This window comes from Microtus pennsylvanicus, chromosome 12 (assembly GCF_037038515.1).
Source record: "Microtus pennsylvanicus isolate mMicPen1 chromosome 12, mMicPen1.hap1, whole genome shotgun sequence".
Classification (NCBI taxonomy): Eukaryota; Metazoa; Chordata; class Mammalia; order Rodentia; family Cricetidae; genus Microtus; species Microtus pennsylvanicus.
The window spans coordinates 64125084-64143257 of record NC_134590.1 but is presented as its reverse complement, the minus strand read 5'-3'; the positions used below and the strand labels follow the sequence as shown (position 1 = coordinate 64143257).

At 43.2% G+C, this 18174-nt stretch overlaps 1 protein-coding gene across 19 annotated transcripts in view; it reads left to right on the top strand.

The window, feature by feature from the left end:
* Depdc5 (DEP domain containing 5, GATOR1 subcomplex subunit) overlaps positions 1-18174 on the top strand; it is a 121106-nt gene that overhangs the window by 71121 nt on the left and 31811 nt on the right. For 13 of the 19 annotated variants that reach the window (XM_075944018.1, XM_075944011.1, XM_075944009.1 and 10 more), the window contains 6 exons: positions 673-790; positions 1201-1368; positions 2192-2411; positions 3850-3983; positions 11476-11581; positions 14598-14663. In XM_075944018.1, the coding sequence (XP_075800133.1) occupies positions 673-790; positions 1201-1368; positions 2192-2411; positions 3850-3983; positions 11476-11581; positions 14598-14663 (812 nt within the window). The remainder of the gene's footprint in view (positions 1-672; positions 791-1200; positions 1369-2191; positions 2412-3849; positions 3984-11475; positions 11582-14597; positions 14664-18174) is intronic. The other 6 variants (XM_075944017.1, XM_075944015.1, XM_075944013.1 and 3 more) reach the window with 1 other exon arrangement.

Sequence of the window (18174 nt, the reverse complement as noted above, 5' to 3'; positions counted from 1 at the left end):
GCTTGTGTGCGTATACGTACACACACAGTAAATAAATGGAAACACTTCATTTTTTTAATCTGTAAGATTTCAGTTAGTGGCTCGGGAAGAGAAGGCAGAAGCAGTATCACAGCAGATATGTAGGGGCAGAAACTGCATAAAACAAGTCAGTGCTCCTTTCAGACGGAGGCTGTGTTGGCTGCCAGTCGGCACGAGGACTTAGACGGACTCGGGTAGGCCAGAGCTTCATTGTGATCCCACACGTATTCCCTGACCTGTTAATGTTTACTCCAGAGGACTGGGCATCAGGGTTGGAGTGCAGCATCCAGATGCTGCCAGTCCCTACTCTCTCATTTGCTGCTAGTTGGTTTAAAAATCTGACCGTTTCTGGAATTTTGTTTTTTAACCAAGAATAATGCTTTTGTGAACAGCCTCTCAAAACATTGTTTGTTGTTTTTCTCTTTTTTTTTTTTTTTTTTTGGTTTTTCGAGACAGGGTTTCTCTGTGGCTTTGGAGCCTGTCCTGGAACTAGCTCTGTAGACCAGGCTGGTCTCGAACTCACAGAGATCCGCCTGCCTCTGCCTCCCAAGTGCTGTTGTTTTTCTCTTTATCTGTATCTCCGTTTATAAAAAGCAAGACTGTGGTAAAAATGAGCCTTTACCAGATAAATGCAATCATCATTTTTTCTACTAGGCCTTGTGTCCAGAAACCGCCCTGAGGAGGAAGGCCAGTATTGGCTGAGTATGGGCAGAACTTTCCATAAGGTGACACTCAAGGACAAGATGATCACAGTAACCCGATACCTGCCCAAGTAAGTCCTTGGGTGTTTGCAGACTTTGGTGGCCATCTTGAATTTTGTCATACACTAAATTTGTGTATAATATAATACATGTATAAGAAGTTGAATGATTCCTTTAGACTTTTGGCTTGCTTTAAAATAGCTTTAGGTTTACAGCTCACTACTTCCAAAAAGAAGTTGATTCAGCTTATAAAGCTTAGCATGATTCACATCAAGCATATTAAAAATCAGAGGATAAATGTAGAAAAGAATGAAAAGTTTAAGAAGATTTGAGAAATTTCCATTATAGTTTTCTAGGATGAGCTAATTACTGTAGTTGGGAACTGAACCAGGATAGTGCCAAATACGCCGAGACAGAGAGAGGTGGTGGTGGTGGTGGGTACAGACTGCTTTTAAAACCAGGCATCTCCCTTGTTTTTCAGGTACCCTTACGAGTCTGCCCAGATTCATTACACCTACAGCCTCTGCCCCTCCCACTCCGACTCAGAGTTTGTCTCCTGCTGGGTGGAATTCTGCCACGAACGGCTGGAGGAGTACAAGTGGAATTACTTAGATCAGTATATTTGTTCTGCTGGCTCTGAAGATTTCAGGTTAGAGAGAGGCCTTAACTCCCCACCCGTCTGCCTTGGGTAGATGCCTCCATCTTTGACCACATCTGTGCTTTTGTCTGGTGTCTGTTCTGTTTTCTCTAAAATTGGAAGAACAGAGCACACCTGCACGGGTTAAAACTCTGGCTGGAGGTTATGTAGCAGTGTGAATGCATTCAGTGCCATGTGACATACACTTAAAATGGGCTAAAGTGATATATTTTATCATGTGTATTTTATGGAAAAACAAAGCAGAACTCAGACACAGTGCTCCTTTTGGTGCAAGGGTCAGCCCTGAGCACGAACTCAGTGGAGGAACCTCAGGATCACAGAGGTTGCACCTGAGGCCACCAGCTAATATGGAATATATCTATGATTCAGTATTGTTTTATTTAAGTTAATAAGTAGTAGAATTGCCTTTCTTTGCGTGTGTGTGTTCACATGTGTGATTATATACAGGTCTATATGGGTTTTAGCAAATGCAAGGCTTCCTGTTAACATGTGTTTTCAGCATCTTAGGATTCCCTTGCTGCTTAGTAGCCTCGTGGCTGTGGTGTCTCATTTATAATGTTTTAGCTTTCCTGTCTGCTTTGTAATTGATGGTGGACAACTGCTTCACTGGGTTCACAGAAGTATTGTCTTGATGCTGGGATTAAAGCAGAAGCCACCTTGTTGTCTTCAGTTTTGTGTTGTGTCTTAAGCAAAGCCATCTGGGGCAGCAGAACAGGATGTTTTGTCTTGCATGAGCTTCAGAGAGAGCTCTCCAGGAAGGCTTTTATAACCTACTTTTTCTCACCACCACTCTGATTTCCTTGGTCCTCTGTAGTTTAATTGAGTCTCTGAAGTTCTGGAGAACCCGATTCCTACTTCTCCCAGCCTGTGTCACTGCCACTAAGCGCATCACGGAAGGGGAGGTGCACTGTGACATCTATGGGGACAGACCCCGTGCAGATGAAGATGAGTGGCAGCTCTTAGATGGCTTCATCCGCTTTGTGGAAGGCTTAAACCGCATCCGCAGGCGCCATCGCTCAGACCGCATGATTCGGGTAAGGCATCAGTTCTCAACCTGTGGGTCAGGACCTTCGGAAAACACACGTTTCTAGTGGTCTTTGAAACCGAGACATTGCTCCCCTATAAAATTATAGTTATGAAGTAGCAATGAAAATAATTTTATGGTTGGGGGGGTCACCACAACCCGAGGAACTGTATTAAAGGGTTGCAGCATTAGGAAGGTTGAGAACCACTGGGATGAGGGCTCTTAGAGCTCCCAGGGACTGTACCTAGCCTGGAATGCAGGCTGTACCTCCTGCTCTCTCAAAGGCCTGTCTTCACCCAGATGATTTATCCCATGACTACCCAACATGTCTGAAATTCCAATCAGTGTGCTCTTGTCTATTGTAGGATGAAGGAGAGGGGGTTCAGCAATGGCTGAACTTTGCCTTATGGCTTGAGCTGCCCCTTCTAGCTGAGGACATAGCACCTATTGTGCACTCTCCAAGTGGGACCAGTTGGGCACAGCTGTTGTGTTTTATGTCACTGAATTGCTAAGTAAAAGCTCTTAAGAGGTTGACAGCAGCAGGCCTTCCTTTTAGAGTTTCCAGCTCTTTCATTTTGGTCTTACACTGCCACTCAGTGGAGAAACTGAGGCTTATGAAGGTTATAGGATCTATCTGAGGCTACCCAGGCCATAAAGGGCACACATGTGATTCAGCATTGTTTTGCTTAAATTAACATATAATATAATTGACTTTCTCTCTCTCTCTCTCTCTCTCTCTCTCTCTCTCTCTCTCTCTCTCTCTCTCTCTAAATCTGTGTGTGTGCGTGCGTGTATGTGCTTATATACAGGTATATATAAAATACAGGGACTTATGTTACCAACCACCACAATCAAAAGCTTCCTCAGAGGTAGACCTTCTGGCTAACATTTGAGAAACTCTGAGTTTGATCCCCAGAACTAAAAGGAAAAACACAAAAGCATCATGCTACCCTTGGCAGTCCCATTCTTCCATCTTTATCTTTTAGCAACCGCTAGTCTTTTCCAGGTGTTTTAAAATGCTATCATATGATACAAATCCCCTTGAGGCTTGCTTATTCCACATAGCATTATGCCTTAGGATTCATTCAAGATATTGTATTAGTAGTTCATTATTTTTAATTTCCTGATAGTGTTTCTTCTTTGGCCCTGTTTTTAACCTTAGGCTCCTTTTCTCACACCAGCTACCTCCTGTGTACAAAATCACTTGTGATTAGAGCATTTAGAATGCTTATGTGAAAAGAGCCAACTTCAGTTTGAATTCCAGCTCCAGGGATTTGGAGTTACTTAGTTAACCAACCTCTCTGTGTCTTAGCTTCTTCCATCATTTGGTAAACACAGAGAACCTGTGTTCCTCTGCTGGGTTAATTGGGTTCCCAGGCCCAAGCCAGAGTGAGCACCATCTCAGGGTCTACCTGGGCTAATGAGCTGTCTCCTCTCCTGTGCTTTAGAAAGGGACTGCCATGAAAGGCTTGCAGATGACCGGGCCCATCTCTGCACACTCCCTCGAGTCAACTGGCCCCCCTGTTGGGAAGAAAGGAACCTCAGCTCTGTCTGCCCTGTTGGAGATGGAAGCTAGTCAGAAGTAAGTGACTGGTTAAGAGACTCCTCCCCACCCTGTAAGCTGGAAGGGGTTTCTGTATGCAATTAAGAAGATATTACAGGGATGGAGAGACATCTCACCATTAAGAGCAGTGCCCATGGTGGCACCCAGCTGTCTGTAATTGCAGTTCCAAGGGTTCCAGCTCCCTCTTGTGGCCTCTGTGGATACTACACACACAGAGTACAGACTCACATGCAGGCAAACAGGCATATACATTTAATAAAACTGAATTTTTTTAAAGAAGACATTTACATGACAAAAAGGTGAAGCTCACACCTGGTGACTGTCACATAACAAAATAGGCTTGCAATTAAAAAATAGTCTGGCTTGGCCCTGGTGACGCACACCTTTAATCCCAGCACCCCAGAGTTAGAGGCCAGCATCGCATGAAGAGGGAGTTCCAGGACCAGGGCTACACAGAGAAACCCTATCTCAAAAAATGGGGCGGGGAAGAAAGTAAAGTTGAGTGGGCAAGAAAGCATGAGGTGTGGGGCAAATGCCTTTGGGGACAGTGTGGAGAGCAGGAAGCCAGGCCACCCTCACATGGTCTCCTAGTGGGAGGAATCGCTTGGTAGTCATTTGATTTGGTTTTGTTATAATGGAAAGTTTCAAACAGATGACAAGATGTGGACTGACCAGTGTAGTGAGGTAGTGAGACCCTCTCTACAGTCATCTGGTTTTCAGTGATCTTCGGTTCTTAGCTACTTGTGTTTGATTCATAGTCCATAGGTGTTATCTTTTATTTTATTTCTCAAAACCCAAACATTATACTCTTGTTATCTGTAATATTTCATCATGTGTCTCTGAAAAATTAGTCTTCTTTTAAAAAAAAAATACCAAACAAGACTGGCAGGATGGCTCAATGTATGAAAGTATTTGCTACCAAGACTGACAGTCTGAGTGTGAGCCCCAGGACCCACTTTGTGAAGAAGAAAGTTGACCATGGAGGTTGTCCTCTGACAGTCTGAGTGTGAGCCCCAGGACCCACTTTGTGAAGAAGAGAATTGACCATGGAGGTTGTCCTCTGACAGTCTGAGTGTGAGCCCCAGGACCCACTTTGTGAAGAAGAGAGTTGACCATGGAGGTTGTCCTCTGGCTTCTACACTTGGACTGTGGCATGTGTGCTCCCCATTTAGGGTAACTTTACAATTTACCCTATTTAATCATAATGTTGTTACAGTTCCTTAATATCATGAAATATATTTTTAGTGTCTTTGGTGAAAATGTGTGTCTTAGTTATGGCTACTGTTACGGGAGGTCCTCCCACTCCTCCAGCCTATCACCACTGAGATACCAGCCCATTGGGGCGTGGTCTCTCTCCCTTTAAAAAAGCGGCCACTTCCCTCTCTTCTCTCTCTTCACTTCCGCTGGCGACTAGACTTCCTTCCTGGTTGCGCAGAGGGCTGACAGTGATCTGTAAGTTTTTTCCCCTTTAAATAAATACCACCCTATTAATCATAATTCCAAACTGGTGTGGCATTGTTTATGACTTACGTCTTCAGGCTACTGTTGCTGTGATGAAATACCATAATCGAAAGCAACATGGGGAGATTTATTTGGCCTATGCTTCCACATCACTGTTTATTATTAAAGGGAGTCCGGATGGAAACTCAAGCAGGTCAAGAGCTGATGCACAGGCCATGGAAGGGTATTGCTTACTGGCTTGCTCATCATGGCTTGCTCAGCCTGCTTTCTTATAGAACCCGGGACCACCAGCCCAGTGATGGTACCACTCACAATGTGTTGGGCCCTCTCACATCGATCACTAATTAAGAAAATGCCCTACAGACATGCCTACAGCCCCATTTTATGGAGGCATTTTCTCAATCGCAGTTCCTTCTTCTCAGAGATCTCTAGCCTGTGTTATCAACATCAAACCATCTAGCACAGTGTGTTTTCAGAGATGAGTCCCATGCCTAGAATGGCTTGGTTGGTGAGTACCAGGAGCTAGAGTTTGGGTGGAAAGGAAGGACTGTAGACAGAGCTCTCCTGAGAGGGCTGGGTTCTTGTAGGGAAGGCCTCAGGATTCTGCCAGCAGGTTCTCCTTGACTGCAGAAAAGAACAAGGAACATATGTTTCTGGGAGTGGTGTGAAGATCGAGGTAAAAAGATCTTATTTTAATTTGTCAGTGAGTCACTGTTTAGTATGCACCAGTGAGCTTCTTTCTGCTCAGACTGGGAAAAGAAAGCCATCTTGTGCTTGTAGCATTCCTCAGTATGAATGATGAGGCTTTCCGTTAGCCCTGGGACAAGAGCCAGGTCAGGGACCTGAGGCCTTTCCATGCCCCAGGTGACTGCTCCTGGCTGATGTGCTAGTTTTGAAGAGGCCCAAGGTAGATTATAAGAGGTTATAGAAGCTAGACGTTAATATAGTGTTTATTTACACAGTGCTTTTTGTTTGTTTGTTTTGTTTTGTTTGTTCAGTTTTTCAAGACAGGGTTACTTTGTGTAGTCTTAGCTATCCTGGAATTCGCTCTGTAGACTAGCCTGGCCTCGAACCCAAAGAGATCTGCCCACCTCTCTCTCCCAAGTGCTGGAATTAAAGGCATGCACCACCACTGCTCAGCTTGTTTGCTTTATTTTTTTTTCTATTATACTAAATAGATTCAGTTGTATTTGTTGTGGAAACCAAGTTACAGCAACTTGAGAAAGGGCTGTAAGTTTTTATAGTCTTGTTATCTTACTGTAACCATTTCCTCCAGTTCCCTGCTGGTCTTTATCTGTAGGCACATACCCTTTATCAGGCTCTTATGAAGTTAGCTCTGTGTTGACTAACAACAGTGTGTTAGCCTGGGCACAGATGTTGACCTGCAGGCTTTTCTGCTTTTATTAGATGAGGATAATCCAGTGTATCCAAATTGGAGTAAAAGCAGACATGAGACAGATGTTCTCATGTCCCATGCAGGATGGCTCCATGCTAAAAAGCAGGCTAACAGTGTGATAGTGCCCCATCCTACAGATATGTCGAAAGATGTTTGCCTACTTGTGTCTTGCTGTTAGTGTAAGCTGACTTGCTCCTGCCATCCCTTTAAGGCCTACCAATCAGCTTTTGTGTGGGATTGGCTGCTCCCTCCTTACTTAGAATACAGTGTGCCCTGTTTATGTTCTCACATCCAGATGTGTTTGCTGTAGAAGGTTCTGAGCTATTAGACAGGAGTAGTCTCACCCAGATACGAATGCCTGTTCCTAATGTGGGGGCTAGCAGCTGGAAGGCAGTTCAGTGAAAGTGGATGGCTATGTGCATATGAGGGAACACATACTGTGTGTGCAGTACAGTTGCTGCAGCCATAAAGACATGCCAGAGAAAGTCATAGTGTTGTTTATGGTTGTAACTCAGAAGAACACTGAAAGCAGACTGTGTTACAGTGTAATAAGAGAAAGACAGTTTGATATTGGTGGACAAAGAAGAAAAGCAAGTGTGCTTTTTGCTTTTCCTCTATAAATTATACCCCAGAATAACCAAGCAGTTCGAGATTTTTTCTTTCTAAAATATTCTCGCTAAGCCGGGAGGTGGTGGCGCACGCCTTTAATCCCAGCACTTGAGAGGCAGAGGCAGGCGGATCTCTGTGAGTTCGAGACCAGCCTGGTCTACAAGAGCTAGTTCCAGGACAGGCTCCAAAACCACAGAGAAACCCTGTCTTGAAAAAACAAAAAAAAAATATTCTCGCTAATAAATAACAAGGGATGATAGACTATTACTCTGTGTGGTCACTAAAGCATTAAAGGAACTAGGAATGGTCAGCATCGGCAGCCTGTCACAGACCCCAGATAGCAGTACACAGTACCGCAGAAGAAGAATCTAGGAATGGTCAGCATCTGCAGCCTGTCACAGACCCCAGATAGCAGTACACAGCACCACAGAGGAATCTGTGTTCCCAGTTCAACCTAAATCCGACTAAACTTTTAGGTAAAGCTTATAGTTCTCAGGAAGTACAGGGCACAGAGAAGAAAACATGGAATAATAAAGGAATGAACTCAGCACATCTAGATTATATACATTTATGGGATAGATGAGCTACAAGGATAAGGAGAAAGAAGAGGAGTTTAGACCTTAAAAGAGACTTAAGAGATTAAGAAGGCAAAACAGAGGCCTTCTTAGAATCTTATTTTGGACACACTAATGTTTCTTAAACAGTTGGAGTAATCTTAGATTATGGTTATGTTTTTTTTTAAAGTTATTTTCAGCCAGGCAGTGATGGCACACGCCTTTAATCCCAGCACTTGGGAGGCAGAGGCAGGCGGATCTCTTGAGTTCTAGGCCAGCCTGGTCTACAGAGTGAGTTCCAGGATAGCCAGGGCTACATGAAGAAACCTTGTCTCAAAAATCCAAAAAAAAAAAAAAAAAAAGTTATTTTCTTTTAGAGATACTGCTGTTACAGATAAAATGATGCGTGAGCATTGTTCCAAGGTAAGTGGTGTGAGTAGACAGGGAGCTAGAGAAAACAGAACTGTCTCTGAGTGTGGATATTTCCTGGCTAAATATGCAGGGTCTCTGCATTTAATATAAATTAATCGCCGGTTGTGGTGGCGCACGCCGGTAGGATTTGCTGAAGGAGGCAGAGGCAGGAGGATCACGAGTTCGAGGCCAGCCTGGGCTACACATTTAAAAAAAATATATATATAAATTAATCTCTTTGTTTTAGTTTATCTTTTACTTACTTATATTTGATTATCTCACAGTCAGGTAACAAAAGTGGTGAGAGCATGGGTTTGATCTCTGCAGCACATGCGTACACACACAGAGTCAGAATAAGAGAAACATAACAGATTAGGTTGCCAGGGAAACAGACCAAGATAGAATTTCGTATGTAAACTGTTTATTAAGGAGTGTTCTTGGGCTCAACACCTGTGGGAGGGAGTACTATCACAGGCCCAGTGACAGCCTCCGGGGCCCTGCAGGAGCACTAGAGCTAGGTGGAGCAGTTTTCAGAGGTAATCTGGGTTTTGACAGCACACAGACCGTTCACTGACTTAGACCAAACTGCTCTGCTGTTGGAGCTGCCCCACCCCCTAAATAATGCTCCCAGCTGCTGAAGAAAATAGGCCAGAACTAAGGATTTGGCTTTGAAGTATCAAGTAGCAGCAGTGGAATTGGTCCTCCTTGTCTGTGGGTGATGTATTTGTGGATTCATCTCCCACTGATCTAAAATTGAGCCTGTGGCTGGCAAGATGGCTCTGTGGGTAAAGGCTTTTGCTGCCAAGCCTTACTGTGTTCCCCAGAACCAGCATGATAGAAGAAGAGAACCAACTCTTGTGAGTTGTCTTCTAACTTTGATTTCCATGGGTGTTGTGGCATGAATCACACCCCACCCCAATAAGTAAATGTAATTTTTTTTCTTTTAAATAAAGTCTGTACTAAATGTATAGACTTTTTTCTTATCCCCTAAACTGTGCTGTGCGATAAATATTTATATTGGATATCATATATAGTATAAAGAGGGTTAAAGCTGGGTTTTTTTTTTATCTTTCATATACTTTAAACCACCTTTATATTACCTAGGATACACTGCATTCCATTCGTCGTAGTTGGGGAAAAATTGGAAAATGAACACAAAGCTGTGCATTAAATATACATCAGAACTGAGATAAGATGATATATTCTAAGGAAATCTTTCTTGTCTTACCCAGTGGCTTGGGAAGGAAGGAATATAATTATGTCACAAAAACTGACATCAATCCCTTTAAAGTATATAGAACTAATATATATCCCCCTAGTTAGTTGATACTGCATGCTACTACAATACTGATCTTCAGAATGTGTTTTTGTTGAATGAATGAGGTCTTATTCTGTTCCTTAGACTGTCCTGAAATTCCTAGGCTCAAATGATCATCTTGGTTAGTCTTTCAAAGAGCTGGGACTGTAAGCACATGCCAGCCCACAATGATATATTTTTTTAATGTATATGGGTATTTTGCCTACATGTCTGTGTACCTCATGCATGCCTGGTGTTCAAGGAGGTAAGAAGAGGGCTTTGTATCCGTGGAACTGAAGTTAAGTCACCATGTGAGTGCTAGGTATCAAATCCACACACGTCTTCTGGAAGAGCATTCGATGTTCTTAATCAATGAGTCATTCTTCCAGCTGATTGTCTTTCTTTTTTTTTCTCTTTATTTTTTATTTTTTTGGTTTTTCAAGATAGGGTTTCCCTATGTAGCTTTGGAGCCTGTCCTGGAACTCACTCACTCTGTAGCATGGCCTCGAACTCACAGAGACCGGCCTGCCTCTGCCTCCTGAGTTCTGGGATTAAAGTTGTACAGTTACTACCGGCTAGCAACATTCCCAACCAGTGATTTTCTTTTTAAATTAAACTTTTAGTATTCAAAATAATGGTTTAAAAAAAAATCATGAGTTTTTGACAGCTGAGAAGCCTGCATCGGACTGAACTAAGCCCTCTGAATGTGGGTGACAGTTGTATGGCTTGTTCTGTTTGTGGGACCCCTGGCAGTGGGACCAGGATTTATCCCTGGTGCATGAACTGGGTTTTTGGAGCCTATTCCCTGTGGTGGGATATCTTGCTCAGCCTTGATGTAGTGGGGAAAGACTTAGTCCTGCCTCAACTCGACATGCCAGGCTTAGTTGACTGCATGTGAGAGGTCTTACCCTCTCTGAGGAGTGGATGGGGGGCTAGGTGGGGAGGAGAAAGAGGGGGAGCTATGGTTGGTTGGTAAAATGAATTGAGAGAGAGAGAGAGAGAGAGAGAGAGAGAGAGAGAGAGAGAAACATGGGTTTTATTATGAAATAGTAATATATGTGTCATTATCCCTTGCCTATCTCTCCACTCCCTGCCCTCCCTCCTCCTCCTTCCCTTCCTCTGGTCCTCTTTTTTCCTTCGTTGTGCTCTTTCTGCTTCTGTGCCGTGTATATATATAGATGTGTGTGCATGTGTTTTAAAATCTAGGGTCTGTGTATGAGTGGAAACATAATATTTTGTCTTTCTTGGACTGCTTGTTTTTTATTTTTTGTTATTTTTGAGACAAGTTCTCTAATATGCAGCTCTGGCTGTCCTGGAACTCTGTGTAGACCAGGCTGTTCTCAGACTCACGGAGCGCCACCTGGAATTAAAGACATGTGACACTGCACCCTGCTTCTGGGAATGCTTTTTATTTTTACCATGTTTGTTTGTGTGGGATGGCACAGAGTGTGGGGAGGTCAGAGGACAGCTTACACAAGTGAGTTCTTTTCTTCCATCGTGTGCATTCAGTGATCAAACTCAGGCTGGTAGGTTTGGTGGCAAGCACCCTTACCCAATGAGCCATCTCACCAGCCCTAGGGTGTTTTCTGAAATACTGTGGGGGACAAATGGCTGTTTAGGACAATTTAATGGTATTAAGGGTGCCATGTAGGGCCTGAAGGAAAAGCAAGGCAGAAGCGTATTTCACAGGTGGAAACAGCTGTGCTGTCTTCATGTAGACTAACTTGGTCCTTCCCTAGAGATCTTCCAGCAAGCTGCAGTCATGTGTTTTCTTTCCTTCAGGTGCCTAGGAGAGCAGCAGGCAACTGTGCATGGAAAAAGTTCCACTCAGGCAGCTGAGAGCAGCAGTGTTGCTATGACTCCCACCTATGTGGACAGCCCACGAAAGGTAAAAGTGGCTCACCAGTCGGGGACTGTTGCTGTGTAGTCCCAGGAGCCCAAATGAAAGCATGATCTATCGCCACGAATGCAGAATCAATTGTGCTGAAACTGTAGAGAAATTCTACCACAAACTATCTTAAGGTTCTCTTATCCCTCGTCGAGGAATCTCCCTGTTGATAGTAGTGATACGTGGATTTCTGCTCAGGTGCAGCCTGGGAACAGCCACACAGAGTGCTATTGCTCCAGGCCTGAGATCTCACTCGAGTTGTGGAATTTGCCATCTAGTTCCCCTTCAGGGCCACTGTCACTCTACCAGAGGGGAATTGGAAATTCCTGAGGCAGCGCCCACACAAGCCTGTTCTTTTTTGATAATGGAATTCCTACTTTTTTTTTCTTTAAGACTCCTGAGAAATATTGGGAAAGAAAAGAATGCAAGTAAATCTAACTTTGTATTTATTAATTTTACTCATATTATAAAGGTTTCCCATGTCATGTTTTAAAAGTTATGTTTAGGTTTGTAGCAGGATTAATAAAAACCCAGAGACAGAAATTGAGGTTCAGCCTGAAGATTAGAAAAGCAAAAAAGCCAGCCACTGACTCTTAAACCTCTGCCTCAGTCCAAAATGGTGATCCTGCCTCCAGGAGTCTCAGAATGAGACTGTGTCTGAGAGCTGTCTTCTCTCGTTTTATAGTCCTCTCTAGTGCTGGGATTAAAGGTGTCTGTCACTGTGGCTGCTGGGATTAAAGGTTTGTGTCACCACTGTGGCTATTTTCTCTGATCTCCAGGCAAGCTTTATTTATTAAAATGCAAATGAAATATTACTACATGGGATTTTGTGGGGTTTTTTTTTCTGTTTTAAGTTTTAGGAATTCAACCAAGGCCTTTAACATGGTAGGCAGGTAGGTACTCTAGAACAACTGCACTAAACTCTCAATCCCTAAAATGTATTTAAAGTAGCTATGGGCTGGAAGTCTAGCTCAGAAGTAGAGAGTTTAGTTTACATACTTAAGGCCTTGGGTTTGATTCCAATACTACATTCACACAGAAAGTTTATTTAAAATGTAAATGGTTTCTCATTTTCAAGATAAATTTTAGCTGAATGTTATAGGACACACCTTTAATCCCAGCACTGAGGAGAGAGACAGGCAGATCTCTGTGTGTTAGATGCTCTACAGAGCGAGTTCCAGGACAGCCAGGGTGACATAAAAACAACCGTCTTGGAAGGAAAATTTCTTACCAGTACTATAGAATTTAATCTATATCATGAAGTTGTAAATGATGCTCATGGATTTCCTTGTGGCAGTTATTTAACTACAGGTATGATTAATTACCTTGGTATAAATCACTAGGATTATACTCTAGGGATTAAAATATGAGAAAAGTATCAACCAAAGCTGTAGGCAGCTTGGAGACTGAACCAGAGATCAACAACCCTGTGTGTGGAGTTCAGGCTTCATGGGAAAAACAAGGGTCCTTCCTAAGTTCTTCTATATTCATTTAAAATAAAAAGCTATTATTTGCTCATAGCCTGGGCAGATCAGGGGAGTGGCCAGATTACTTACTTTACAAGCTGTAGTTTGCTGACTCCTGCCCAAGGGGAGAGCTGTGGGTCCCAAAGGGAGTCTGTGTACAAAATAGAAGTTCTGCTGGCCAAACAACAACAACAACTTGGTCTCGGTTCTGTGGCATAGCTCTCTCAGTATCATCAGTGCCTCAGCAGTAACGGTCTGGGATGGGCTAACGCCGCCCAGCCCTTTCCTGACCTTTCTACATTGTCAGTTTTCAGCATTAGGGATGGTGCCAAAGGCAAGATGGACAAGCAGAAAAATTATAGGAAGTTGAAATACCCTAGAGACCACACATTAGTTGCTGTTTGGGATGCACCCTGTACTCCTCTGACTTCTGAAAGCTATGGTGCTGGCTGTGAACTCCAGGTTTAGGGAGTGGGAAGCAAAACTGCTATGAGATGTCAGCTGGCATGTCTGGAGGCAGTGCCTCTTACGGAGGGTGTGATGCGTCTACATCTTCAGTCATGCCCTTCCAGGGTGTGCTGCATGAGTTTGCGGTGGCTCCTGGAAGATGCTGGCAATGGTGATACAGTGAACATCCAGATATCTCACTGTTTTACTTTTAGAACTGAAGGAGAGCAGATACCTTGATTGAGCTGTTGCCACTCCTGCATTGCAGCGATAATCATGCATGCAGAATGAAAAGGCTCTGAAGGATCACAAGCTCTTCGAAATGTCCTCTTTGTCATCTTTGCTTCAAGTACATGGGCAGCCACAAATACATAGCCACAAGTAGAGCAGGGTGTTCTTCAGGAAGCCCACTGCATTAGTGCTAGTGCCTGACTTTATAAATGTGAGCAGGGGTTCTTCAGGAAGCCCACTGCATTGGTGCTAATGTGCCTGACTTTATAAATGTCTTTGTTTCTTGATTTTGTACACAAACAGTAGAGGAGCAGATACTGCTGCCTCTGCACCCCCATGTTCACAGAAGATTAAGCAAGACTTCTCCTTGATTCTTTGCTGCCACATTTAATAACTATCAGGCAGAAGAAATCTTAGGCTTCAGTGTCTCTCTCTCTCAGAGGGCTGTTTGTTCCCAGACAGACTGAAGGACAAGATTTCACTGCTGCCTTTACCGTTCTGTTCCCAACACTGCTCTGGGGCCATTCCCTCTTCCTTGCCGTAGGTCTTGAAGGAAGTTAAAAGCACCCAAGCCATAGGTACACACAAAGAGCTTGGCTGTACTTTTTGCCCACATAGATGGTGTTCTGCGAATTGAAGTGTGATTTCTTGTTCGTGCTTTGCATTTGGAGATTGTCTTTCTGGGCTCCCTATTCCACCCCCACCCCATTCCCTCATGTCCTGGTTTTCTCCTTGCCTCCTTGTTTTCATTTATTATTTGCTTATTTTTGATCCCCTTCTCCTATTCTCATACACAATCCATTTCTTGGCTACTTTACACCTGCTGCTGCTGCTGCTGCTGCTGCTGCTGCTTCCTCCTCCTCTGACTTCAGGACGGGGCCTTCTTTATGGAGTTTGTTCGCAGCCCACGCACGGCATCATCTGCCTTCTACCCTCAGGTTAGTCCAAACTCCAGCCTGTGCATGCCCATCCCGTTGGCACAAACTGGCCTTCTGTTTACCTCTAGGCAGATGAAATTGGACTGAATCTGGATCTGAGGGATAGCTGAAATTGAATTTGGCTTTAGGTGCCTTGGTGTTCAGAGCAGCAAAGGGGAATGGGAGAGATTTGTGTAAGAGGGCAGCCTAACACACCAATGCTGAACCAGTTTTCATTGCTGAACCAGTTTTCATTGCTGCTTGAGTGGTTCACCTGATTGCCACAAATCTCATTATCACTACGTTGCAGCGTCTGTCCTTTTAAATTTTACAAGCATCTTGAAATGTGTATATTTAAGGATTGAACTCTTATTTTTCTCCTCCTTGTAAAGCCAAGATAAGTTTATAACAGTATGGCAGGGGGCCTGGAGAGATGGCTCAGAGGTTAAGAGCTCTTCCAGAGGTCCTGAGTTCAATTCCCTGCAACCACATGGTGGCTCATAACCATCTGTAAAGTGATCTGGCGCCCTCTTCTGGCATGCAAGCATGCATGCAGACGGAACACTGTATATATAATAAATAAATAAATCTTTTTTTTAAAAAAAGCATGACTGGAAGTGGTAGGGGAAAAAAACAACCAGCATCTATAAATAGGCCTGAGCCTATGTCGAGGCTAATGGTGTGTGGCCCTGGGCAGCTCCCTTACCTTCTGGGCTCCAGTTATTTGTCAGATGAAAGGTTTGGGTAAGGTCACTAAGGGCCTTCCAGGCCTTACAATTCTTTACTTACCACATTACCTCATTGCACCTTGTAGCATAGCCTGTCAGTTAAGTAAAAGCTTTATTCAGTTCTGTACGTGTAGAAATAAAGAACAGAGAAGTTGCTTTCTAGAGTACAGAGTCGAACTGGGATTTACATTCATGACCCTCAAGGCTTGACTCAAAACCCGCTCTGTAATTAGCATTAGTAATTACTGTTTTGACTGGTCTTTGGAGGCAGATAGGGCTCCCTGGTGTTTATGGAGGCTTCTAAGGAAATTGACTAGCTGTAGAGAACTAGCTACGGAGATCTGATGAACCAGGGTTATATAGAGTGGGTCTGGCTAAGAGGAGGGGACTTGTGAGGTGGGAGGAGTTAAAGAGTCCTTATTTAGTGGAAGTCAGAAAAGCAGCTCCCCGAGCTCCCACTTTGCCTCTTTGGAATCTTGGTTTTCCAAGAATGGACATTGCCATACCTGTCTATAGCCTTTACCTGTGACTCAAATAGACATGCGCGGTGAATGGACATTGCCATACCTGTCTACAGCCCTTACCTGTGACTCAAATAGCCATGCGCGGTTCCTGTCGGGACCTGAGCTCTCTCATCTCATCATCAACCAAACATTTCTCATCCGAGTGTAGTAGGTATACTGTATTTTGAATTAAAACAGACTCGGCTGATTTCTTTAGTCAGATTACTTTCTTTTTTCTTTAATTTTTTAAATTTTATTATTTTATATGTATTGACTGTTTTATGTGTATTGAATTATGTGTATTGAGTGTTTTGACTGAGTGTGTATCTGTGCACCACATGCCTGTAAGAGGGCATTGGGTCCCCTGGAACTGGAATTGCAGATGGTTGTGAACCACTGTGTGAATGCTGGTATTTGAACTTGGGCTCTGTAAGAGCAACAAGTGCTCTTAACCACTGAGCCAAATCTCCAGCCCATAATATATATATTTTTTAACTTTTAATTTTATTTTATGTCTGTGGGTGTTGTTTTGCCTGTGTGTATGCTGTGTACCGCATGTGTGCCCAGTGGCCTTGGAGGCCAGAAGAATGCTCTGGATCTTGCAGAACTGGAGTACAGACAGTTGTGGACTACATGAGGGTGATAGGAATATAACCCACATCCTTAGGAGGACAGCAAGTGCTCCTAACCACTGAGCCGCCATCTCTCCAGTCCCAAAGTCTTTTACTTTGGACTAAGGAGACTCTTCATTGATGAGTCTTAGAATTTAATATAAGAAAAGTCAACAGAGTCGAATAGGTCTATTTTGTGTGGTGAAATTTACCTATAAAACAAAGGTGGACATGCTCTACACCTAGAAATAGTAAATAGAGGACAATTCCATAGAGAGTACATAGGAATGAATGTCTCTCCTGGTGTTGTAAAGATACATATAAAGTAAGCTGTGCGTGGCAGCTTACATTTGAGGCAGAAGCAGGTGGATCTCCTCTGAGTTCGAGATAGCCTGGTCTATAGAGTAAGTTCTAGAGCTATAGAGAGAGACCCTGTCTCAAAAAACAAGCAACAACAAAAAAGATATGTAAGTTAAAAATTCAACTCTTGGTCTGGAAAGATTCAGAGGTTAAGAGCACTGGCTGTTCTTCCAGGGGACCCAGTTTCCATTCCCAGCACCCACATGACAGCTCACACCTGCCTGTAACTCCAGTTTCAGGGGATCCAACACCCTCACACATACACCAGTGAATATAAAATAAAATAAATTACATATTTTTTAAAAATTCATATCTTACCAGAGGCACTAAGGGATCTTCCTGTATATACACACAATTAAATTGCATGCCTTTTCTGTTTGTTTGTTTGTTTGGTTGGTTGTTTGTTTGGTTTGTTTTTCGAGACAGAGTTTCTCTGTAGGTTGGAGCCTGTCCTGGAACTAGCTCTTGTAGACCAGGCTGGTCTCGAACTCACAAAGATCCGCCTGCCTCTGCCTCCCGAGTGTTGGGATTAAAGGTGTGTGCCACCACCGCCCGGCGCCTTTGTTATTTTTATTATTATAAAATATAAAAACACATTTTTATGTTAATTTTCCAACATACAGTGAAGAGAGACCTGCTTTCAAATCTTGGCTTCAATGCCGAGGAGGTGTTTGGAACTGACTGTGCTTAGAACTAATTATGCTTTAGAACCTACTTCTTCATTGTAAGAGGAAATAGTAATTTATTTTAATAGTAATTTAAAATGTTGTTTTATTAGTTATTTGAATGTTAGAAATAACAAATGTTTTCAACAAATTATAAGGGAAAGAAATCATAATGAACACATTTTTGATAATAGTGCAAGCAAGTTTTTCGCCAGTTATTAAAAACAATAGAAAATACCTATATGTGGGCTGGCTAGATGACTCAGTGGTTAAGAGCAGTGGCTGCTCTTCCAGAGCACATGGCAGCTCACTGTCTGTAACTCTAGTTCCAAGGAATCTGACACCTGCACACCAATGCACATGAAATAAAGTTAAAGAAATTATAGAAGGAAAATACCTATATGCTTAAAAATGAGCATACTTCTAATCTTGCATATGTAATTGGCATATGTAAATAAGCAGCATGGTGCTGGGCAGGGGGTCAGTATACGGTCAGCATCAGCCATTATTAGAATTTGTATAATTGACCCTCTACATCCACCCACAATCAATCAACTATAGATCAAAAATACTGGGAGAGGGCTGGAGAGATGGCTCAGAGGTTAAGAGTGTTGCCTGCTCTTCCAAAGGTCCCGAGTTCAATTCCCAGCACCCACATGGTGGCT